The 25,955-nt window shown below is 42.1% G+C and overlaps 1 protein-coding gene across 3 annotated transcripts in view; it reads left to right on the forward strand.

Annotated features, from left to right (window-relative positions):
* The window catches only part of Manba (mannosidase beta), a 71,768-nt gene that overhangs the window by 26,653 nt on the left and 19,160 nt on the right, over window positions 1-25,955 (forward strand). For all 3 annotated transcript variants that reach the window (XR_005283177.1, XM_038311954.2, XM_038311955.1), the window contains exons 7-13: window positions 1,161-1,271; window positions 12,922-13,073; window positions 16,444-16,561; window positions 18,444-18,530; window positions 19,723-19,890; window positions 21,858-22,076; window positions 25,326-25,490. Coding sequence is in view for 2 of the 3 variants with exons in the window: in XM_038311954.2 (XP_038167882.1) it covers window positions 1,161-1,271; window positions 12,922-13,073; window positions 16,444-16,561; window positions 18,444-18,530; window positions 19,723-19,890; window positions 21,858-22,076; window positions 25,326-25,490 (1,020 nt within the window). In the remaining variant the exon portion in view is untranslated. The remainder of the gene's footprint in view (window positions 1-1,160; window positions 1,272-12,921; window positions 13,074-16,443; window positions 16,562-18,443; window positions 18,531-19,722; window positions 19,891-21,857; window positions 22,077-25,325; window positions 25,491-25,955) is intronic.

Here is a 25,955-nt window from a genome sequence, read left to right on the forward strand (position 1 = left end):
GTACACTGTGGCACAAAGTGGAACTCACTAAGCAGCCCAGGCTGGCTTCTTTTTTGTTTTGCTTGACATAGGGTCTTGTATTGTAGCTTGGAATGACTTAAAACCCAACCTGTAGCCTAGGCTGCTCTCCAGCTTGCAGTTCTCCTCTGGCCTCTGCTCTCTTAAGTGATGAGATTCCAGGTTTACAGGTGTACATCCCCATACGGCATTTTTGCCTTGATTTTTAACTTCTCGTATACTTTTTATGCTAGCTAATGGATGATTTCTCACATGTAAGACTCATATAATGGAAAATATATGATTTATTTGCTAATTTTTCTTCTAAGAAGTCAGTTACATCTTTAATTTTTTTTTCTGTGTCATTTGCAATATCCTAGCCCATAACAGATTCTACACTTCCGCTTTCAGTGTGGTTGTTGCTTCCTGTTCATTTTCAGTGACTTTGAATATTGGTATTTATTCCACCTGTAAAACTCTAAACCTGGAGTCAAGGTTTGTTCATGGGTAGATGGGATAGGTTTTAGCTTTCATTGTTTTCTATTAATCTGGTTGATGATTATGAACAGGCAAAGACAGAACAGAGTAACAACAACTTGGAGGAAAGCAAGACTCCCTAAGAGTTCCGGTCCTGGGGGTAGAAGAGTCAACTTCCTAGTTAAAGTCTAAGCATTGAGACTGTAGATTAAGCACGCTTTGGAATGATAGAGCAGGGAACAGCTCTTTCTTGAATACCATGGTGCTCTGGTATGCTAATCTGTGCTATACTCCCAGCATGCTGAGTTTTTAGATATTCTCAGTGGAGGGTCTGGGAACACAGCTCAGTCCTTCCCTAGTGTGCATGAAGTCCTGAGTTCGATCCCCAGCACCACAGAAACTGTAGTCCTAGGATTCACCTAGAGGTGAAGGCAGGAGGATTAGAAATTCATGGTCATCCTCTCCTCTGTTACTAACTTTGGGCTAGAGACCCTGACTCAAGATAAGCAAACAAATAGATATATAAAATTTTAGAATAGTTATTCTGTGGCTGGGCTCTGGCAGAGAGTAGGCATGACATTTCTGCTGCTTTAGGACACACATATTGAGAGGTTCATATAACCTGCTGAGTTATACTGTTTCTCTAAACTATGCCATGTTACATAGAATAACTTATTTCTTAAAAGGACATTGCTGTGGAACTCTGGTGGCCTCGTGGACATGGGAATCAGACTGGATATAACATGACAGTTCTCTTTGTGCTGGATGGAGGCTTAAATATTGAAAGATCAGTCAAGGTAAGTAAGTACACTCTTTTGTGAAAAGGAGGCTATTTCTTGTTTAAAGTAGCAATACTGAGATTTGAAAGAAAAGAAGAAATTAGTAGAATTTACAGTTCTACCGTCCAGAGTGATAGCATTCAAAGTTTCTGGGTTTATGTTCCTAGATGGATCAGATTTCTGTTTTGGCCACCGCTTCCTGTGTTTTACACTCTTTCCTTGTTTCCTTTCTTTCTCGGTGCTGGGATTTGAGCCAGGAACTCAGGCAAAGTCTCCCCTGGTATGCAACTCCCCGGTCTTCTCCAGTGTGCTCTTGCGTTATATCTAAGAAGCATATGTGTGTGTAATTCTAAAGTGTACATACTGTTAGCAGGCTCCTAGGGTAAGAGAGAACCCAGTCTAACCCATTCTCTTCTTCTAATCCGCAGAGCAACAACAAAACTAACTTATACTTACTGCTTTAGCCATTGGTCTTCTTCATCTTCCAAATTCCCATGCTTCTACCAATGCTAACTTTCCCCTCCTGCACTTAGATGTGCAAAGAACTGCACTTTCTCACTGACTAATTGTGTGGGTTTGCCCAGCCCTATGAGCACCATTTCCCTATGTTAAAATGGGGCAATCGGAATGACGCAACTTGGGTCTAGCCTATCACAGCCACAGTATATGAATGGCAGTGATAGTAATCCTTACCTAGAGTTTTCCTTTCCCTGACACGGGGCTTTGGTGTCTACAGACGATGGAGGGTGCCCTGCGGTGCCACCTCTCACAACGCACATCACCTCTCCTTGGGTTCAGATGGCATCCTGAACAGAGGATGTACCCTTATGCCGCTCATTTGAATTGTTCTTTGAAGTGTTCCACGTATCTCTGAGAGAGTAGGAATATGAGTGTGTAAACACATGCATAACATGTTGAGGCGAGTCTTGGGCTTCTTTTCTCACTCTCTTAGCCGGGGATATGTGTTCTTCCACACAGTGATTTATTGTGCATCATCGTCATAAAAATGTGGAAAATAATGAGTCAGTCAAGCTGACTACAGAGAAAAATGTATCACTTCTATTTGTGGTACATCGTTCCTTTTCCTGTAGACTCGTATTGGTTGTACCATTATTGACACTGCCTGAAGATGTCAGCCTTTGAGCCTTGAAGGGAAGGAAGATGTGTGGCCCTTCCGTGCCTTCCTGCACGGGTGTGTACTGTCTCTGCCTGTGGCTTCAGTAGAAATCGTGATTGTCGATGCTTATTTCTTCAGTTACCTCGTGGCGTCCTCTTGTGCTCTGGATGTTATGTTCCTGTTAAAACTGGGATAATGCATGGTGTTCATTTCTTTCCGAGCCTTTAATAAGGCTAATAATGTGGTTGGGAGGTGACTTCATTAAACAAACCCTTGTAATAACGGTTGATGAGTACGCTAGAGAAATAGAGAACTTTGGAGGCAAGCCAGGCATGGTGGTATATGCCTTTAATCCTAGCATGTGGGAAAGTGAGGTAAGGGATCCGAGTTTGAGGCCAGCCTGGGCTATATAGTAAGACCCCCATCTCTGAGGAAAACATAGAAACAAAACAAAATAAGGATTTTAAACTGGATTAAGGATATGGATGTGTAAATCGGCAGAATACAGGTAATTGTAGCTGTGGCAGGGGATGAACCACTCAGGGAGGACACAAAGAGGACCGAACCCTGAGGAACGATAATAAGGGTGTGGCAAGAGAACAGTCTGCAGGGAAGTCTTAGAATGGTCAGAGGCAGAGAGTCGTCACATGGTTTGAGTAGGGAGGTGCGGAGCAGGAGAAAGAATGTTCTAGGAGCAGACAGCGTTCACAAGCATCTGCCATTGCAAAGGAGCTCGTGATAGAAAGATGCCGAGAAGGGTCCTGTGGGCTTGGCAGTGAGGAGGCTACTGGCTGCTGTGACCAGACCGGAAATGCAATGACTGCAGTCCCGGCATGCCTTACTTCACCCTTTGAGATGGCAGCCAGCTGTGGGTCAGGAGACTGTCCACATGGGTTGTATGAAGGCCGCTTGTTCTTCCCGGCTGCGTCGGAGCAGATCAGTGGGTTTACTGTTGTGTTAGGAGCCAGAGTTTTCGTGAAGGCTGGTGTACATGCTGTGCGAGTTACTTCTGTAGCGCTGTGGCCAGCACACCTGAGAGAAGGAACGGTTTACTTTAGCTCATGCCTGGGGGTCAGAGGTCAGTGTCCTGGAGCTACTTCTCTTCTTCTGCCACGTGGGTCCTGGGAACCCCAACTTGGTCATCAGCTATGTGCAGGAGGAGCCTTTATCTGCTAAACCATCTCACTGACCCAATAAATATTTCTGAGTGACAAGCATAGTCTGTGTTTCTGGATAGAAGGTCACCTAGGTGCCATTTCTCCTTGACATCGCTTAGCTCACAGTACTCTCCATGGAAGGGAACTGATTCTGCTGAAAGCAGCAGAGGTCCTTTATATTGTCCCTGGTGTCAAGATTATTCCGTTAAATTATTGTCAGAAGGTGCTAGAACAAAGTAAGCAGTCAATTAGAACTTGTATCTCATACCCCCAAAGGCAGATGGAGAAGATTGCCGGTAGCTGTTCTAATTAGAAAAACCGTGGGGATTTCCCCAGTTTTTAAATATAAAATACACGTCACTCCTTTCTTTGATTTTTAAATCCCCGTTTCTAGTGTTGCAGCTTCCTAGGGCAGAAAGGGAACACTATACCCATGGAATTCTTTCTAAGTGCTGCCCAGAGCCCTCTGAAGGCTTCACTAGCTCCAAGCCAGACAGGGTGAAATTCGGAATCATCAAGGCGTGTTTCCATGCAGAGAGTTCCCCGAGGCTGTGCAGCGTTAATTTCCCCAGTGTTGTCAGAGAAAATCTGAAGGGAGTGAGAATTCCTTCTCACACAGCAGCAGGTGCAGCAAGTCCCAACCAAGCGTTTCTAGAGCCAGGCTTCCCTACAGACTGTGGAAGGCCCTTCCCTGCCCCTTCCCGTGCTTTGCAGATGCCAGACTCCCATGTCTATCTCCTTCCCGGGATAGCCTTTCACTTCCCTTCCTACCCCCACTCTCTCTTTCTTTCTAACTGTGTGTTTTTGAGACAAAGTCTCACTATGTAGCCCTGGTTGGTCCGAAACTTGCGTTCACCACCCCCCCCCCCCCGCCTCCCAAATGCTGGGGTCATAGACATGCATCATCATGCCCACCTTAAACAGATACTATCCATTTTGCTAGAGTTTGGTTTGACCTCATTCGAGTTCAATGATTGATATCTTTAAATCATTATTTCCAAATAAGGTTACTTTTTACTATTATTATTATTATTAATTATTATTTTTGTTTTTTTTTTTTTTTTTTGAGACAGGGTTTCTCTGTGAAACAGACCTAGCTGCCCTGGAACTAGCTCTTGTAGACCAGGCTGGCTTCAAACTCACAGAGATCCACCTGCCTCTACCTCCTAAGTGCTGGGCCTAAAGGTGTACGCCACCACCACTCGGCTTAAGGTCACATTTTGTGGTTTGGGGTAGACCTGAATTCTGGGGACATAATGTTTAAGCCAGTCCACCTCCCTTCATCCTTCTCCCTGTCAAAAGCTTAGTTAAAGAATTATAAAATGGCTACTGTCAGTGACTTCCTCAGGAGCCCTAAGAGCTGATCACCCAAGTACGTGAAGTAAATGGGGGCTGTCAAATTTTAGTTATCACTGTATTTTGGAAGTTCTAGAAAATGCCAGTGATAACATACTGTTTCTCCCACATCTGTTGTTGGTCTAAGTTTTTCACATGTGGGTGTTCACTGTTAAATTCTGATAAAATATATGGAGAACTGGATCTGGCACTTTCTTCTTATTAATCCTTTAGTAAATATTATGATATACATGGAAGTTTCTTTGGAGAACTTCTGTTGTATGGTCTTGTGTATACTCCTTTTCATATAGTTTTAAAAGTGAGATTTATTTGTTTATTTCATTTGTGAGCGTTTTTTGGCCTATATTTATGTCTGTGCTGGAGAAGGTCAGACGAGGGCATCAGATTTCCTGAATCTGAAGTTATGGATGGTTGTGAGCCACCATGTGGGTGTTAGGAGTCACATCTGGATCCTCTACAAAAGCAACAAGTACTAACTGCTAAGCCATCTCTCTAGCTCCATAGAGTTCTTTTAAAAGCAAGTTCATCTGCTTGAGCTCACTTTGAATGCAATTTGTGTCTCCAGTTGTTGCCTTCTTGACATATTCTTGCATTTAAGAATAGTTAGGGATACATGAAGGGACTAGGGAGATGGCTCAGATGGTAAAGGACTTGCATGAGGACCTGAGTTTGTCTTCTCATTTATGTGTTTGCTTATATGTTACACAGAAATGGGTTTCTCTGTGTAACAGCTTTAGCTGTCCTGGCACTCACTCTGTAGACCAGGCTGGCCTCGAACTCAGAGATCCATCTACCTCTGTCTCCTGAGTGCTGGGATTAAAGGCATGTGCCACCACTGCCACGGAGGACCTGAATTTGGATGCCAGCACACATAAAAGCTGGGTGCAATGATACATGCCTGTAATGATACATGCCTGTGACCCTCATGATGGGGAGGTAGAGCCAGGATACAGTCAAGCAACTGCATCCATGTTTAATTCTCTGCCGTTGTACAAGATAAAAATGTTAGCGTACAGACGATCACTGTGGAGATCATGCACAAGTCAGAGAAACCAACCCCAAACTGACCTCTGCTGCCTGAAGCTCATTCTATGAACCTCATGCAACTTGTTCTTTTGGGAGGATTTTTTCAAATGTGACGTGTTAGAACTTTAGAAATGCTTAGTTCTTTTTAACTTTGCCTCATTGATAGAAAAGGCTCTATAAGATCTAGACGTTTACTGTGAAAATGTTTACTATGAACCTGGGGCAGAAGAGGTACACAGCCCAAGACTTATCTGACCTTTGACATAAAAGTATTCTGATTAGCCGGGCGGTGGTGACACATGCCTGTAATCCCAGCACTTGGGAGGCAGAGGCAGGTGGATTTCTGTGAGTTCGAGACCAGCCTGGTGTACAAGAGCTAGTTCCAGGACAGGCTCCAAAGCTAGAGAAACCCTGTCTCGAAAAAACCAAAAAAAAAAAAGTATTCTGATTAAAAAAGAAAAAAGTAGACATTGCAATTCAGCTCAGATTTTGTACTGGTCCGCATGAATTATTCTCTTTGGGATTATCCTTTTCCCGTTGCTATTTCAGGTGAGGGCCATCAGACACGGTATATTTTTGTTTAAGACACTGTCTTAAACAACATACAGGGAAACATCGAGGTTTAAGCTGCTTCTTTGAAAACAAGTGCCCAGGAAGATTGGTGGAAACAACTTACTCTGTAAGGACAAAATGGGAGGAAATAGATGCTCACAGGAGAGAAGAGCCGGCTGTGGGGACGAGCGTGCAGAGGAATAACAAATGGGGCCCCTTTGCTGTGGAGGCTCCAGAGAGGACGCAGACAGCCCTGGCTGCTTCACCAGGAGCTGGACACCTGTTCAGAATCAGCGAGCCAGGAACATTTGCTGCCACTCAGCACTTCTCTGATTTTCTAGAAGAAACACTTGAGAAGAATTTATTTACTTTAATTTTAGAGTATTTGGAATGGATTGAAAGGAAACAAAAGGCTGGAATCTTTGCCAAACTTACCATTGTTTAATCATTTCCAGGGTATGTACATCTCTTTGACTTCTCTTGAAAGGACATCTCTAAGTTAAGGAGTTTTTTGGTTGACTAACAAGGTAGATTGGCAAACCTGGTATATTCTTTATATCTAGGCAAGGACCAATACTGTGGTTTGAATCTCAAACATCTTCTAGGCTTGCTGTGTCTAGCTCAGTTGTTCAATTACCAGTAAACTTGGGAGTCAGATATTGGGGTGAAAACTTGACAGACCAAAGAACTGGTGGAGGAGGGACCTGCTGACCTCCTCTCCACATCTCCCAGATCAAAGAGAGCTTATAGTCTCCAAGTCCCTGCCCGCTCCTTCCTGTGCTTGTTCTCTACCCATAGTCCTGATTTCTCTGTGGCTAATTCAGGTCAGCTAGATCCTGGCCCCGCCCCCCGATTCAAGGTTAACTTTATTCATGCGGTCTCTGGGTGTCATAGTCTGATCCAACATCCCGCATCACAGGCTCACTCATGTTTTAAACGCTTGTTCTCCAGCTGGTAATGTTCTTTTAGGAGACTGTGGACTCTGGGAGGTAGGGCCTATCTGGTGGGAGGAAGTCAGTAGGAGCAGGCCTTTGAAGGTTAGAACTTTCCTGTCAGGCCTTTTCCGCCACAGCAAACTGGAAATTCCCTTAAAAGAAAATTAATTGGGAAGGAGGGGTTCACGAAGCCTCCCTGAGGACCTATAGGAAAATGATTTTGGAGGTGGGAGAGATATTTTATTTGATGGTGTAGCCATTGGCAAGTTGTCCATGTTCCTGTGGAGAGCCCTTCACTTATGCCTTGTAAGTAACCCTAATTAAACACCTTGGTTCACCCCAAACAAAACAGAATGATGTAATTATCAAACAAAGGCCAATAAGAGAATGTTGTTAGTATCTGCATTCCATTTTGGCCGTGATTTGTACCATTTTAGTATCATAATGAAACCTAGGTTTATCACATAGAAAAGAGAGGAGTCTAAAATGGTTGTTTGGCGTCAGAGACCCAAGATACACATCTGGCTAAAAACTGATCAGATAGCTCTGCGCTGTGCAAATGCCAGCCTGGTAACTTCTGTTTGTGCTGTTGGCAAGGATGCAGTGAAGAGTGGCCACCTGCTGTTCCTTAGCAAGGGTGCACGGAAGAGCTGCCTCCTGTCGTTTCTACAGGCCGGAACTATTTGTGGAGAACAGGCTTTTTTTTTTTCTCCTCAATTTTGTATAAGTGATCGTTTTCAGTGCAAATAACATGGCCTTTAAAGTGCGTAGTGGTTGATCTGAAATGATTTTTAGGAGCATAAGGTTTGCCAAAGTTTAGAAACAAACAATGTTGTTGTTGAGAAAAAAAGTTATGGACAGCTTCGTGAGTATCTGGTTACACACCGCCAGGACGTGGCTCAGAGCTCGTGAATCACGATCTGTCTGATCAGCAAGTGAGAGGAATTTGAGGAGTGCGGTATTTACTTATCAGTCATGACCTCACCTGACCTTTGGTTACAGTATCCTGAGCTCCATCTGGAAGAATGCCGTGAGCTTTTTCCGCGCTTTTGAAGCTAGCTCTTCTATTTTAAAAAGGAAACCAGAGCTGGCATGATAGGACAGACCTGTAATCCCAGCACGTTGAAAACAGAGTCGGGAGGATCCAGAAGAGACCAAGGCCAGCCTCGGCTACATACTGGGGTCAAGGCCACCCTGGGTCTTTATGAGACCTTGCCTCTAAGGACAAAACAAAGTAAAATAAAAATAGTTTTTTATGGGTTGAAATCTTTATGAAGTAGCTAGAACAGTGATCAAGGGACGAGCTCACAGAACCATCAAGAATAGATAGAAAAATTTGAATACTAAGGATTTTAAAACTGGTGCTTGGAGAGATGCTCAGGAGTTAAGAGTCCTTGCTGCTCTTCCAGAGGACCTGAGTTTGGTTCCCAGTGCCCACACTGGGCAGCTCACAAGTCTCTGCAACTCCAGTTCTGGGGAACCAGATGCCCTCTCCCAGCCTTTGCTGGCATCCACACAATTCCTTCCACTCCCTCGAAGTGCAAATAAAATAGATCTTTAAAAAAAAAATCACATTAAAATTCAAACTGCTTGATGTTCCATTTCTTCACGATTATGCCTGCCCCTCCATTTAGGTAGTGTTTTCCTTTGCTGGGCTATTTAACGTTTCTTTGTCCCATCAGCAGATGATATGTTCATCTGGATGCAAACGGGTACTGCTCAGGGATCTTTTTCAAAAGCCATTTTCAGAGGCATTGTGTCCTGGGAAATAAAATACCTGTTGTTGAAGGCTTTTATGTGGTGAAGAAGGTGAAGAAGGACACAATAGGACACGAGAGCTCCTCCTGGGTGCACTGGCCCTAAGATGTCAGCGTGCCCGAGGCGAGGTGCCTGGTAGCTGGCTTCCCCCAGAGGCTCTTGGGTACTTTGAAGTGGCTTCCACTCTTGCTGGACAGCCGCACTGCATGGGTTGGGGGATGGGAAGCGATGCTATCTCACAGGGAAACATCAGAAGGGCTTGTGTTTTATAGTTAATCATGGGTACTCTTCATATCTCACTGAGGTTTAATGCATGCCGGTTTCTGGGGATGGGAGATGGGACCCTGGTTTGGGTTCCGGCACCCTATGGCTGGCTGCAGGGGATCTGAGGCTCTCATCTGGCCTCTTGGGAACTTGCACTCATTTACAGATACCTTGCCCCTACCCCACCACCCACAGACGCATAGCGTACACATAATTAAAAAGTTAAAAGGCAGGTACTTAAAACATAAAACCGACAAGGGTTTCTTAAAGTTAGTTGGACTGTGAATTCAAGCCTTTTCCATGCATTCTTTAGAACCCGCCCCTTTATTTACACTGGAGCCTCCCGTGTGTGATACCGCAATACGCCGCATGGGCTATTTGAAAAATACCGCTTTCCTGAGGGTTCTGAATCTTCTCAGTCTTCGAACATTTCAAGCTGTGGAACCACATTCACATTCTTGGTGTTTTCACTGACGTCATCTGAGATGTCTGTTAATTGCTGAATGTTCTCAAGCCCAGTGTGGTGGGCACAAGCTTTCTTAAGCCTCATTTTTATTTTTCCCGAATTTTTATTGGCCTTAGATACTGTTAGTGCGTATTTCATTCGCTTTCAAGAAAATGTCCTCAAATCTGAGTAACTGTGGTCGATGGTCAACTTTTTATTTAAATAAACATGGTACTTCCTGAGCAAGATGACTGACCCAGCTCATCGGGCAAATGGTGGCTGGCTCAGCTGCCCTCCCCTTAGACAGTTTGGAGGTGCTACCATGACTCCTACTAAGGCAGCTGCCATGTCTCTCCCTCTGCTGCTGTAACATCTGTGCAGATGTTAGCACGGAATTTACATGGTTACCCGGAGGATCAGAAATCATCTTGTGCTTCGTATATTTTGGTGCCAAAACTTTACATTGTAGATTATCCTTGATGTATTAAGCCGATAGCAAGGGAATATCACAAAATAGAAGGCCTGTCAGTGCCCAGAGAGTCTCCTATTTGTAAAGCAAAGTGTCTTCAGATGGCCTGTCAACCCATTTTGTCTCTTGCAGCTAAATCTTTTCTTAGCTGCTGTGTATTGCTGTGAGCCAGGTGGTGAGATTCTGTTCACTATTGTTTCTTCCTGTGGGCCTACAACAGTACCCACTGATGGCTTCTTTCTCAGCTAATATGTACGCTTCTCTAGCCATTGCAGCATGTCCACACTGAAAACTTCGATGCAGTCTTGGTTTCTGGTTTGTAAAGGTTCGTCAATTCTTGACTTTTAAAGGGCTTACTCTGCCTATGTTTGAAATATTTGATTTCTTTCTCTTTATACCACAAATAATTGGCTATAGCATGGCACAACTGTACCATAATATTTAATTGTGCATGTGTGGTGGATGCATGAAGTCTTGCTCTATTGATCTCTTTCAGACAAAGTCTCTCACTAAACCTAGAGATTAATGATTTGGCAAAACTAGCTGACCAGCCAGCCGCAGGGATCCTCCTGTCCCTACCTTCCCAATGCTAGGATTATAGACACATGCTGGGATTGTGGGGGGGGTGCTGCCATACTGGTATTCTTGACATAGATGCTGGGCATCTAAGTTCAGATCTGCATGATGGTGTGACAAGCACATAACCCACTGAGCCATCTCCCTAGCCCTCATAAACATTATTAATTATCTGTCTGTCTGTCTGTCTGTCTGTCTGTCTAATATATCATCTACTTACTTATTTACACTGCAAGTAGATTTATAAAGGAAAACGGAAAAAGAACACCCAAAGAAGAAATACCAAGGTTTTTTTGAGACAAGGTTTCTCTGTGTAGCTTTGGAGTCTGTTTTGGAACTCTCTCTGTAGACCAGACTGGCCTCAAGCTCACAGAAATTCACCTGCCTCTGCTTCCTGAGTGCTGGGATTAAAGGCGTGTGCCACCACTGCCTGGTTTTATTAATATTTCTTAAAAGATGTTACATTTGCATTAGATAATGATAAATTGCTGACTTCTGAAAAGTCAAGGGAAAGATGCCTTTCATCAGAGTTCCATTTCTTATTTATAGTTACACCCAATTTCTCTTATCTGTCATTTTCAAGTTTCAACCTTTTTAGGAGTAGGCTACACAGTTGTAGATTGAGAATTGAAGTGTTCTTTGCTTTAGAATAGGTTTCTCATAGCCCAGTGTGGTTTCAAACTTTGTATGTAGATAAGGATGACCTTTAACTTCTGTTCCCACTGCTCCCAGCCTCTGAGTTCTGGAATCGTAGACATGTGCCACCGTTCCTAGCTTTATGAGACACAGGGATCTAACCCAGGGCTTCTGCATGCTAGGTGGGCAGGCTTTCCGTGGAGCCACATCGGAGCCTGAGAATTTAAGTCTTCCAGTCACATTTTTGCAACTCATCCTTAGAGTAGGAAATAATTTAACTCTAAATTGAGTTTTCATTATAATTAAAAATTTAAATTTAAAATATAATCTACCACTGTGAATCAAATTAATGAATATAGTTAACCTTTGTGTTTTTGTGGAGGTCGCTGGGAAGACATTAGGGTTCAAATAAGGGTATATTAAACAGCAGTGATATATATATCAGAGCAGACGACCAATGATAGCTAGTAGGTTTTCAGGAAAGCTGTAGAGCTCAAACTGAGTCTCTGGTTTGTTTTGCTTTGTTTTTTAACACAGGGTCTCACTATATATCCCAGGCTGGTCTTGAACTCTCTTTTCTCTTATCTCTGCCTCCTGAATACTGGGGTTATAGTGTACAGTACCACTCCCTGACTGTAAATGTATCTCTTTTATTTTTATTTCTTTATGAAACAAGTTTTTATTGTGTAGCTCTGGCTGGGCTAGCACTCACTATGTAGGCCACGCTGGCCTCAAACTCACAGAGACCTACCTGCCTGCCTCTGCCTCCAGAGTACAAGGACTGAGGTATATGCCCCAGGGCCCTGCCTAAATTGGTCTATTAAAAACCAGGAGTGGCGGAGCCTGCCTTCAATCCCAGCTCTTACGAGGCAGAGGCTGGGGTGACTCTCTGTGAGTCTGACGCCAGCCTGGTCTACAAGAGCGAGTTCTAGCCCAGCCAGAGCTACATAAGTGAGACCATCTTGAAAAATGAATGAACGAACCAACCAAATCAACCAAATAAACAAAAAATCACCACCAACAGTAACAACAGAAATACCTTTCCATTCTTCCTACCTCTACCTTAGAAGTAGATCATCCAGAACGTGCAGACTACATCTATTACCTGCCGTTATGATATCTGATGTCACGTGTCTCTGGAAAGTTCCACTATCTTTCCAGATAGTGAGAGGGAAGACGGCAAATGCTGTCTCAGTTTTACTTTGACAGTAGGTGGGGGCTATAGGAGGGTGTGGTCATATTTACCTGGGTACTGGGGATTCGAACTTGGGTCCTCCTGTTTGGGGCCATCTTCCTAACTCCCTACTTTCTGGTTTAAAGAAACAGTTCACTGGCACTTTTAAGTTTTTGTTCAATATCTATTTCTTTTCACGGTAGGTTTATTTCAGGACAGTGCAACTTATCGAAGAGCCCATAAAAGGATCTCCTGGCCTGAGTTTCTACTTCAAAATTAATGGACTTCCTATATTTTTGAAAGGCTCAAACTGGATCCCAGCTGACTCATTCCAAGATAGAGTGACTCCCGAACTGTGAGTGTTGGCTTCTTTGCCTCTCCTTCCCCTACCTCTCTGTAATCTGCTAAGCTCAGAGTTCAAAGTTACTCTCATCTGTTTCTTTCACTCCCAGCAGAAGGACCTGAGACCTGCAGGATGATTGGATAACAGGGGTTTTAGGATAGGCACAATTATTTTCAATCATTCCCGCTCCCGCTTAAGATACAGTCTTACAACTAGCTAGTCTGAGACTGCTAAAGACATCCCATCCACGTTTTACAAAACTGTTATTATGTGTTTTCTTTGGAGAAAATGGCAAATTGATATTTGAACTAATTAGTCTCAGAAAATTTAAATCCAGCTCATTGTTGTTCTTCAAAGAATACATTAAATAATTTCAAGCATGGATTTAAGGGATAAGGTCCTACATTTATTTTATTATGCTAAGATGTTATTTTACTTTTTTAAAAAATCTTTTGTGTGTATTATGTGTATGTGGGGGGGATATGCACGTGCGTGCGCACGCACATGCCCACATTCATGTGTATAGTTTTGGGGGTGGGCGGGATTAGTTTTGTTTTGTTGATCGTGTCCTTTGCTTTACAGAAGCTTTTCAGTTTCAGGAGGTCCCATTTAATAATTGTTTCTCTCAGTGTCTGTGCTACTGGGATTATAAATAGTGGTCTCCTGTGCCAATGCGTTCAAGTGTACTTCCCACTTTCTCTTCTATGAGGTTCAGTGTGGCTGGCTTTATGTTAAAGTCTTTGATCCACTTGGATTTGAGTTTTGTGCATAGTGATAGATATGGATCTATTTTTATTCTTCTACATGTTGATATCCAGCTATGCCAGCACCAGTTTGTTAAATATGCTTTCTTTTTCTTCCATTTGATATTTTTTGCTTCTTTGTCAAAAATCAGGTGTTCGAAAGTGTGTGGATTAATATCCAGATCTTCGATTTGGTTTCATTAGTCCTCCTGTCTGTTTTTTATGCCACTACCAGGCTGTGTTCAGTCCTCATTGATTCTTTGTATTGTTTTTTTTTTGTTTCTATTTTGTTGATTTGAGCTCTCAATTTGATTATTTCCTGCCGTCTAGTTCTCTTGGGTGAGTTTACTTCTTTTTGTTCTAAAGTTTTCAGGTGTTCTGTTAATTCACTAGTGTGGGATTTTTTTCCAGCTTCTTTATATAGGCATTTAGTGTTATGAACTTTCCTCTTAACACTGCTTTTCATTGTGTCTCATAAATTTGGGTGTGTTGTGTGGTCATTTTCATTGAATTTTAGGAAGTCTTTAATTTCTCCCTTAATTTCTTCCTTGACTCATTGATGATTCAGGTGAACATTGTTTAATTTCCATGTGTTTGTGGGCTTTCTGGAATTAGTATTGCTGTTGAATTCTAGTTTTAAGCCATGATGATCTGATAAGATACATGGGTTATTCCAACTTTTTTTTATCTATTGAGGTTTGTTTTGTTACCAAGTATGTGGTCAATTTTTAAGAAGGTTCCATGAGGTGCTAAGAAGAAGGTATATTCTTTTCTGTTTGGATGGAATATTCTATAGATGTCTGTTAAGTCCATTTGAGTCATAACATCTGTTAGTTCTCTTATCTCTCTGTTCATTTTTTGTCTGACTGACCTGTCCAGTGGTGAGAGTGGAGTATTGAAGTCTCCCACTATTAGTGTGTGGGGTTTAATGTATGATTTAAGCTTTAAAAGTGTTTCTTTTACATATGAGGGTACCCTTGTATTTGGGGCATAGATGTTCAGTATTGAGATTTCCTCTTAATGAGTTTTTTTCCTGTGGCTAATATGAAATGTTTTTCTTTGTCTCTTTTGATTGGTTTTAGTTTGAAGTCTGTTTTGTCTTACATTAAATCCCGCACACTAATAGTGGGGAGGAAGGAGTTTGTTTGCCTTACGTTTCCACAGCACCGTTCATCACCAATGGAAGTCAGGACAGGAACTCGAACAGGGCAGGTACCTGGAGGCAGAAGCTGATGCAGAGGTCACAGAGGAGAGCTGCTTACTGGTTTACTCTCTATGGCGTGCTCAGCCTGCTTTCTTACAGCGTCCGGGACCAGCAGCCCAGGGATGGAACTACCTACCATGAATCAGTAATTAAGAAAATGGCCTACAGTCTCCCATCGTTTAGAGGCATTTTATTAATTGAGGCTTCCTCCTTTCTGCTAATTGTGGCTTGGGTCAAGTTGACATAAAACTATTCTACACTGAGGGCAACATTGCGTGTCATCTTCATCATCCATCTTACTTGAGATAGGGTCTCTACTTTGTTCACCACTGTATGTAACAGGCTATCTGTTTCTACCTCCTGTCTTGCTGGAATTACAGTTGCGTGCTATAGAACCCAGTTTTGTGTAGTTCTGGGGATTTGAACTAAGGTCCTCATGCTTGAGCAGCAAACACTTTACCCAGCCAGCCATCTCACCAGCCCTTTTTCTACTTTATTAAAGAACTAAAAAACTCTTGGTGGGAGGGGAAAATGCAAAAATATAACAACACACAAAGTAGTTGGTGTGTCAGGAAAATGAGTCTGAAGACCAGAAGGACAATGTGAAGACATGAGGATTCTGGGTAACAAAATTTTCCCATGAACAAAGCCAAAGGGAGATAGATAATTCAAAATGATGGCTTTGTTAATCCACTTCAATGACTTTCTTACTGTCAACAGCTACCCTCCAGCACCATGCCACGTACCTTAAATATAGACACAATAGAACTTATAAAACTAAGCAAAACCATGAAAATTCTTTATCTGGAAGATAACTACAAGTGTTCCTGAGGGTTTTGACACAAGAACTTAAAAATTAGTAAACGTTTATGTATATGGAGTGTTTATACTGTCCTTTATGTGTAAGTATGTATGTGTTCAGTGCATGCACACACATATGGAGGTTAGAGGTCACTGTTCTTGCTCATAACTTTCCACCCTACCCTTGGAGACAGGGTCTCTCACTGTAGCTTACTAACTGGCTACAATTACAGGCATGTGCTTGCCCATCCCACGGTTTACATGAGTGTTTGGAGTCAAATCCAGGTTCTCATGTTGGGGGTCAAGTACTCTACTTTCTAAGCTATTTCCCCAGCCCTGCACTGCGTTTTTCTACATGCCAAAATATAAAGCAAAAAAAAAAAAAAAGAATTTAAGAAATAGTGTAAGGTTTCTGACAACTTACATAATGAAGACATCATGCATAGCTTTTCAGCTTGTTTGCTTAATGTGGTTACAACAGTCTCTGTGTTATTTTACCTTATGGTTTTGACATTCAGAAGAGCCAAAGCATTTTGATTTTAAAGTGGCTTTTTCCCTTAACAGATTTGAAATATTTGGTAATGTCCCCCAGTTTATGTATGAATTAGTGTTTGCCTCACAACCCCTTCTCCAGATTGCAGGCCCTTCTGCGGTCTGTTGTGGATGCCAACATGAACACCCTGCGGGTGTGGGGAGGAGGTATCTATGAGCAGGATGGATTCTATGAACTTTGCGATGAACTTGGAATCATGGTAAGTATATGACATGGTTTTGATGTACCCATGGGCGACTCATCCCTCACTCTGATATTGTGAGTTGATATTATTGCCCCTTAATACCTCTCTCAGAGCAGAGAATCATCTTCCTTACTTGTGGGTTCCTCATTTCTTATTATCCATGTTTACTCATTTATTTATTAATTTTATCCAAGGGATAAATGAACTAGAGTTGCTAACAAATACCAGAATTCTCCACCACTTAAAAATAATTGCTCTTGTATATGAGTTATATCTAATCAAATGTCTCTCTTTACACTTTCTTCATAATTTTTCTTGTGATATGTAGGTGTATATATATAGTAATAAAATATTGAATATTTAAAGAGTTCTCATGAACTCTGGAGAGAAACAAAAACAATAAAACAAAAACAAAAACAACCAAAGAAAAGATGTTCTTAGTACTCAAGTTTCACTACGAGGAGGACCAAGCAAGATGCCTTCATCCCTCAGTGTCTCTGGAGAGCTGACTTCAGGAGCCTGTGGGCATGCGGTGCCTAGACGCTCAGTCTTCTCACATCTTCTCACATCTCCTAAAGAGATGGAATGCTCACACAGAACTACCCGCATCCTGCCATAAGCTTTATGCTATTATTAGACCACTTACAGAGCTTCATCTAACTTGATACATCACACACACACACATACACACACACACACACACACACATATACACACACACACACACACTGTATATATAAATGTCTATGTGTGCAGGTGTGCCATGTGCATGTTTGGTGCTCTTGGAGGTTAGATAAGGGAATCAGATTTCCTGGACCTGGAGTTAAAGGTGGGTGCTGAGAACTGAGCATAAGTGAGAGCAGCCAGTGAGCTTAACCCCTGCGCCATCTCTCCAGGCCTGTGACTGTGCTATAAACAGTTGCCATACTTATTGTTTAGGGACTAATGAGAATCAGAAGAGCCTGTATATGTTTGGTATATATTTTCTTCAGGGTCTTTTTCTGTATATTTTTTTTTGACCCATAGTCAAATCCATGTTTGGATAGTTTGCATAGTTTGGATGCAAAATTCATGGATACCGAGGGTTGATTGTATCTTTTTAGTTCTAGAAATACAGTTATCATCAGATACACAGAGTGCCAGGGGAGACTTGGAATCACAAAAGCAATGACAGGCCTGCATCGTGATGGCGACCACATGCTACACTGTTCTTTGAATGCCAGGCATTTTTATCTGCTCTATTTTTTTCATTTTTACTTTGTTTTAGTATTTTTTTCATGCCTCTGCGACATGATTCCTCTTGTCGTTTGTCCGATTTACAGAGCATAAAAGTGACCCGTGAAGAGGGTGTGTACCTTGCCCACTAGCTCACTCTCTGTGTGTGGTAGAACCAAGACTGACAGGAAGGCAGGCTGCTTGGGGCTTTGCTTTGATCGGCCGCTCCACATGGGCCTTCTTGGAAAGCACTTCACGGTCTCATTATTAAAGTGGGCATCTAGTAATCTTTCTAGCTGTGAAAAAATTAAATCCTTTCTAAACCAACCACAATTTTACCAGTCTGGTGTATGTCTTACCACTCCATGCATGGCAAAATGAGAAAGAAGGAGGTAATGAGGAAGGACCCAAAGCTCCGTTTTCCCTCTCTCTCATTATTTCCTTTTCTAAAGAATCCTCCTTCCTTTCTCATCTTTCCTGCTTACTGAGCATTCTCTCAGGCTTCTAAACAATTTTGTGCAATGTTGGAAAGTCCTTCAGCGTGTGGGCACACCATAAAGAGGCGCTCAGATGGGCGTGTTTGCAGAACTTGCTTTTTTACTTTATGTGAAACATAATCCCCTCAGTGAGGATGACGTCAGGCTTTCCGTGGGATGACGCTGCCTTTTCTTTTGATTGACAGGTGTGGCAGGACTTTATGTTTGCCTGCGCCCTTTATCCAGTGGGGTGGAGCTTCGTGGAGTCAGTGAGAGCTGAAGTTGCTTACCAGGTATGCTATTGCTACACTTCCAAGAAGAGAACGCATGCGCATCTTAGTTGTTCCTTTTGCTAAATCGCTCATTTCTTTTAGTTGTTTTCTACTCAATCCCACGGAAAACTGCAGTCTGGAAATTGATTTTGTGAGTGATTCAGCAGGGTCAGGGCTGTAACATCACCTACTTGCTGACAGCTCCCAGATTAACGCCCAATCATCCAGTCTCGGATGAATCTCTCATCGAGTATCCACCCCTGCTTGGTGGTATGGTCAGAGGTTTAATGGGCATCTCAGTGTAACATGTCCAACCACCCATCCATGACTTCCCCAATCCTGCTGCTCCTGTACTTTTCCTAAGCAAATGGACAGCACTCTAGCTCAGGAAAAAGATGAAATGTGGCACTGGAATCCATGAATTGTTTTGCATCCCACATAAGCCTACTCAATGATGTTATGTGCTTACTTATTTGCTTGTTTGTTTATTCCACTCACTGGGACCTGGGAATCATGGATTAGGACAGGCTGGCCAGCCAGGGAACCCTGAGAATTCCTTGTCTCTTCCTCCCCAGCACCACGAATGCTCTCTACCCTTCCCAGTTTTCAACATGGGTGCTGGGAATAGAGCTCAGGTGTAGTGAGTTTTTCTCTGTCCTGGCAACATCCAGCTCCCAGATAACAACACAGAGACTTCTTACTAATTAGAAAAACTTGGCCTTAGCTTAGGCTTGTTTCTAACTAGTTCTTATAACTTAAATTGACTCGTTTATATTAATCTATGTGCTGCCACATTGCTTGTGGCTTTTACCTCTCCTGCAGGGCCAGCTTCCACTGCATCCGGCTGGTGACTCCCCCTTTCTTCTTCCTAGAACTCTCTCTGTCCAGAAGTCCCGCCTATACCTTCTGCCTAGCTATTGGCCATTTAGTTTTTTATTAAACCAGTCATAGTGACATTACATAGTATAATCAAATATTTCACAACACTCATGTTTAAGTCTTCATGTTTAATTAGAAAGCTATCTCCCCCAGTCTTTCAGAGAACTATTAAAATTGTCTTTCCATAGTGCATGAGTAAGCCATTTTGTGAATTATCAGGTAGGCAAGAATTTCTATGCAGAAATGCAATGATTGTGATCTTATTAATCATTATAGCTATGAGTTCTGCTATGTTAGGTATGGGGAAAATGCTTTATGTTTTCTTAACTTTCAGATCAGGAGACTGAAATCTCACCCCTCCATCATCATATGGAGTGGAAATAACGAGAATGAAGTGGCCTTGAGGGTGAACTGGTTTCATGTGAATGCCAGTGACTTGGAAACCTACTTTAAAGACTATGTGACCCTCTTTGTGAAAAACATCAGAGAGATTGTCTTATCAGTAAGTAATGGTTTTGGCGCAGTAGAATCGAAGAAGGTGTTTTAAAAATGCATAAGTCCCAATATCGGCGTAGTAGATTGTATGCCTCTTTTAAGGCAGTCTGTGGAACATCATTTGAATTCAGAGTATTTCATTATAATGTTCTAGCGTATGAACATATACATGGCATGTGTGTGGATTTCTTGGAAGATAAACTATCTTTGGGGTCTCCACACGTATTCAGTACTTACCGTTGCTGGTTGTCACATACTTTAGAGTTCATGCATAGACCCTCAAATGTTTGCTGAGTCTCTGGGTCAGATGTGTTTATGTTATGCCATCTCTGCGGGTCTGTAACAGCATACGTGAATGCAGGTGTACTTGTGTGTGCTGATGTATATTTTGGTGGGTATCATATATGACCATCTTGGTCTGTGGTGTGAGAGTCATGGGACTAGGGCAGTTCAGGTTGCCAGGGAATCTTGGAGTCTTTTATGGGGGTTCTCCTTGCATCACTATTGTGAACCAGGCATCCTGTACCATATATGCTAATATATACAGTGGCCTTTTTTTGTGGTGAGAGGAAGGTGATCTATTTTCAGTAACCCTTTCTAAAAAGTGTTTAAAAACTCTAATATTTGCTAAGTAATATAATAATTTAGCTGTCTTTCCAGTTTTGTCTCTGTAGTCATATATTTGGTATATTCTGAAGCAATTTGAAAAAGCAATCCTGGCTTCCCTGGAACTTGCTCTGTAGACCAGGCTGGCCTTGAACTCACAGAGATCTGCCTGCCTCTGCCTCTCTGATGGGATTAAAGGTGTTTGTCACCCCCGTCCGGCAGGAATATATTTTTAAAAACAGTATGTGATAGGTAACATCTACGCATGCCTAGTAAATGATTTTGTGTGTGTATATTTAAAAGATTTATTGATATTTATTTTATGAGTGCTTGCCTGCGTGTATATGTGTGTGCCACGTGCATGGCTGGTGCCTGGGGAGAGCATTGGGTCCCCTGGTAGTTGTGAGCCACCATGTAGGTGTTGGAGAAATAGTTCAACAGTTTAGAATCCTTATTTCCCATATCTGATCAGTGCAAGAAATTGATTTTAATGTCTGGGAATTTTTATTTAACAGTATGGTGATGAAATGCCCACGATTCACAATCCTGTCTATAAGATTTTTGGCAATTTGCTTACTGTCCACTCTTCCACTTCTAAAATTGAGTTAGCGGGACTTCATCCTAGGTCATGATGATGTTTACAAATTTTCTTGAAGATGGGTAGTGTTAAATGCTATGGAATAATTACTGTTGTTTCCATCAAGGTATAATTGTTATGAATAGTTCCTAGCGGTTCATCTTGCTCCAAACAAGCATCTAAGAGTGTGATCTTGAAGTTTCTTCATTTTACAGCTAAAACTCCTGAATCTCCCTGCACCAAACCGGGAAGATTCTGAGTTGAGTTTTAAACCCAAGTGTATCTGACTCAATAGCTTTTGTTCTTGACCCAGGTTCCTGAAATGCAGTAATCTTGTCCCTAGAGAAGATTTGTCACAGCTGAAGGCACGTTAGGTGAATGGAGTCTTGCCACCTGGCAGGTGTCATAAGCTAGAGATGTTAAATGTCTCTCACGACAGGAGGCTCTGACCACTTGTGTCCATACCCAGTATTCACCCAACAGTCAATAGTACCAAAGTTGAGAAATTGCGTGAGATGATGCTCTGCCTATGGGGTAAGAAAGGGGGCAAAGCATGGTTGAAAACATTGGGAAGAGGTGCCACAGAAGCATGGTCTCGGGCGCTTGTAATGGGACAAGGATAGCAAAGAAGAGCAGGGCAGTGTTGGCAGGGAGAGTGGGGGCCATCCTGTTAACTTTTTCTCACCTATTTGGCATTTCTAAGACTTTATTTTTTTTTAAAAGAAGTTAATGGTTTGTACCTAACCATATCAACATATTATCCTTAAAAGTCATTTTATTTTTATGTCCAGGAAGACAAGAGCCGTCCTTTTATTGTGTCCAGTCCTACCAATGGGGTCAAAACCATGGCAGAAGGCTGGATCTCTTATGACCCTAACAGCAACCTTTATGGCGATGTCCATTTTTATGACTATTCCAATGACTGCTGGGATTGGAAGATGTTCCCCAAAGCCCGATTTGTATCCGAATATGGCTACCAGTCCTGGCCTTCCTTTAGTACACTAGAGAAGGTAAGTCATTGCTCTCTCAATTTTCCCATGATAGACAGTGAGTTCAGAAAGTCAGATGAGAGCCACTTCTTATTTGATAGGTCAGGGAGAGGATGGAAAAAAAAAAGAATTCTTCTTTAACATCTAGAGAGCTAAAATCTTACAACTACCATTTTGACTGGGTAACTTTCCACTATGTTTTTAATTGTATGCCTTCAGGAACACTTAAAAGTTAAATGGAAGCCTGTGGAAGCTTAATCCTGGCTTATAATTGTGCATGAAACCAACTCTAGTTGATAAAAACATTTATCTGTCTATCTATTTACTTATTATTTAATTATGGGCATTTACTCTTGCCACATGTGTGTGATGGTCAGAGGACAACGTATAGGAGCTGGTTCTCTCTTTCTGCCATGAGAGGTCTGGGGATTCAACCATCAGAAGTACCTTTGCCAACCGGGCCATCCTGCTGACCCTGAATTGATACTTCCTATATAGTCTAATCATTTATAGCTATTCAGAATTGGATACCCGACCACGTTAGAAGAGGTGAACAGAGTAAGCAAGTTCTGGTCTGTGTTGCCCAGTTTTATTTTCTCCTTCAGCCTCCTCCCTCATGTCTGTCTTCTATCTCTAGTTGCTTTTTCTTCACATTAGTCTTTCTAGTTTTCAGTATAAATATACACTCTGTGCCCAAAGATTTAATTTTAGAGTTAGAGGTGTTCTTTTTAAGACATCTTTAATGAAATGCGATTCTTAGTAAAGAATTTGCTCGCTTAGTGTGCATAACTCAGTCCCCAGTGTTCTTTCAGACACGTACAGCCGTCCCCAGTCTGATTCTGCCACATTTTCATTTTTCAGTGGCAAATCCCTTTAATCCCAGCACTCGAGAGGCAGAGGCAGGCTGATCTCTGGGAGTTTGATACCAGCCCGGTCTACAGAGTAAGTTCCAGGACAGCCAGGGCTACATAGGGAAACCTTGTCTCAAAACACCAAAAAATAAAGAAATAAAGGAAGAAGGAAAGAAAGCCAAAAAGGAAAAACTCTGACCCCTTAGCCTTCTTCCTCTTCTTCTGACCTCTTCCACCTTCTTCTGACCCTCACTCCACCCTAAGCACCGTTACTCTTGTGTCTGAGTCTATAGGTTTATGTATTCTTCACAATTAACGTGATTAGAATAGTACATTTGGGGTGTTATGAAAACATTGGAAGATCGTTATTCCTTGTTGCTGATTACGTTCTATTGGGTGTGCGTTCCACGTTTGTTGATCCATTTGTCTGTTGAAGGGCAGTTGCGCTATCTCCAGCTCTTTGCTATCACGAAGAAAGCTATTGTGAACATTAGTTTCATTGCTTTTGAATGAACATTTTCAGATCAGCTGGGAGCAGGCCTATGAGTGCAGTTGCCGAAACAGTAAAAGACACTTTTAATGCTCAGAATCGTTTTCCATAGTGACCACAGCAATTAGCTGCCCTCCCAGCCTTTTCTGCACCCTTTCCAACGCTTTTTTTTTCATTTTAAAAAGCATTTTTTTTGAAATACAGTTTTATAGAAAATTTGCATTTCTTTGATGACTGATTATTCTGAACATTTCTTCACGTGCTTATAATTTTTATGTCTTCCTTTGAGAGATGCATATTCAGGTCCTTTGTTCAATAATACTTTTTTTTTTTTTTTTTTTTTTTTTTGTTTTTTCGAGACAGGGTTTCCCTGTAGTTTCTAGAGCCTGTCCTGGAACTAGCTCTTGTAGACCAGGCTGGCCTCGAACTCAGAGATCCGCCTGCCTCTGCCTCCCAAGTGCTGGGATTAAAGGCGTGCGCCACCGCCTCCTGGCTCAATAATACTTATTTTTTTAGGCAGGATTTTGCTAGTTGACCAGGCTGGCCTGGAACTCATTCTATGCTCTAGGCCAGTGGTTCTCCACCTTCCTGATGCTGCAGCCCTTTAATACAGTTCCTCATGGTGTGGGGACCCCTACCCATGAAATTATTTTCATTGCTACTTCATAACGGTTAATTTTGTTACTGTTATGAATCATATTGTAAATATCCGTGTTTTCCAATGGTCTTAGTCAACCCCTGTGAGAATGTCATTCAACCCCCCAAAGGGGTCACAACCCATAGGTTGAGAACTGCTGGCCTCAGCAGTTCTTGGATATGGAATATGAATAAATTCTAAAGCATTTACTATGGTAATAGCATCATTTATTTATTATTTAAAACTATGACATTTAAAACAGAATATCGACTGTAGCCCATTATTCAGTTCTAAAAACCTAGTCACAGAATTTACATAAATAAAGGAAATAGTAGTTTAAGCCAAGCTAGTTTCCTGGCACTGGCTTGTGAGCCTAGCCCTTAGGTGGTAGGAGGATCAGAAGTTCAGCAAAATTCTAACATCTTAGAGGGTGTGGGTGCTAGATGGGGTCCTGCCTCAGAAAACAAAACATCAAGAACAGAAAGAAGATATAGGTAATAAGCGTTTTAACAAAAACAATTGTGTTTTCTAGGCAAGGCTTTTAAGAGAAATACTTGTAGTATAAGGAGGCCGCAAGTTAGTTCCCAGCCACTTAGCCCCGAAATAATCACACAGAAACTGTATTAATTATATCACTGCTTGGTCCATTAGCTCTAGCTTCTTATTGGCTAACTCTTACATCTTAATTTAACCCATCTCCATTAATCTCTGTATTGCCACATGGCTGTGGCTTACTGGGTAAAGTTTAAGCATCTGTCTCCTGTGGGGCTACATGTCTTCTCCCTAACTCCCCCTTCTTTCTCCCAGCATTTTGTTTAGTTTTCCCCTCCTATCTCTGTTTCCCAATAGCTCTGCTATAGGCCCAAAGCAGTTCCTTTATTAACCAATGATATTCACAGCATACAGAGGGGAATCCCACATCAAATACTAAAATGTAACTTTCTAGATATGAAAACAGACCTCTGTCACCAAACTGGTCCTTTACCAGCAAGAAGAAGAATGATTTTCTTTTTTAAGTGTAAGAAATTAACACTGCAGTGAGATGGTGATGGCATACTTCTTTAATCCCAACACTAAGGGGGTAGAGACAGGTGGATCTCTGTGAGCTCCAGGCCAGCCTGGTCTTCAGAGTGAGGTCCAGGACAAGCTCAGAGGAGGGGGAGGGAATTAACACCACAGAACAAACCTTAAGTTCTTTTCTGACGTGTACAGCCGTTTCCAGGTTTGTAAGGAACGTACAAGAAGAGTCACTTCACTGTGAAGATCTGTAACTCTTCCTCTTTCCTCCCAAGGTCTCGTCTAAAGAGGACTGGTCTTATAGTAGCCGCTTTACCCTTCACCGACAGCATCACGGAAATGGTAATGATGAGATGCTTGAGCAGGTTCAGCTCCACTTCAGACTCCCTCGAAGGACAGATCCCTTACGCAAATTTAAAGATATGATCTACCTTACTCAGGTAAGTCATTTTCAGTGTGGAGCTGGCAGGTTTCTACATTGAACATAAGGCAGTCGTGCAGATTTTGTAGGCTTTTGTGTGGTGGAAAGTGGTCAGGTTTTCATCTTCTATATTGAGACTTCTGTTTCCTTCACAATAGAGTTATGGTAACCCATAAGACCTGCGTTTAACTTTTGGCTCTGTTTCTCCCACAAGAATAGCTTATGAAATTCTAAAATTGTGTATTAAATGTTGTTAGCTTAAAGGTTAGTGTAAAGATTCAGCAGTGAAGGCAGTAGTAGGATTCCCCTTGGAGTACAGAGATAGCCTCACACTTGAAACAGCCACCTGGCTTCTGATTGTGCAGCCCAGCAACTCGCGTGGAAAAGGAGAGTGTTCTCTATGAAGTGTGTTGTAGGAAGCGTGTGGCTTTACCGAAAAATGAAAGTCTTCCATGTGTACAAATGAATTTCACCACTGATCTGA

Source organism: Arvicola amphibius, chromosome 14 (genome assembly GCF_903992535.2).
Source record: "Arvicola amphibius chromosome 14, mArvAmp1.2, whole genome shotgun sequence".
NCBI lineage: Eukaryota > Metazoa > Chordata > Mammalia > Rodentia > Cricetidae > Arvicola > Arvicola amphibius.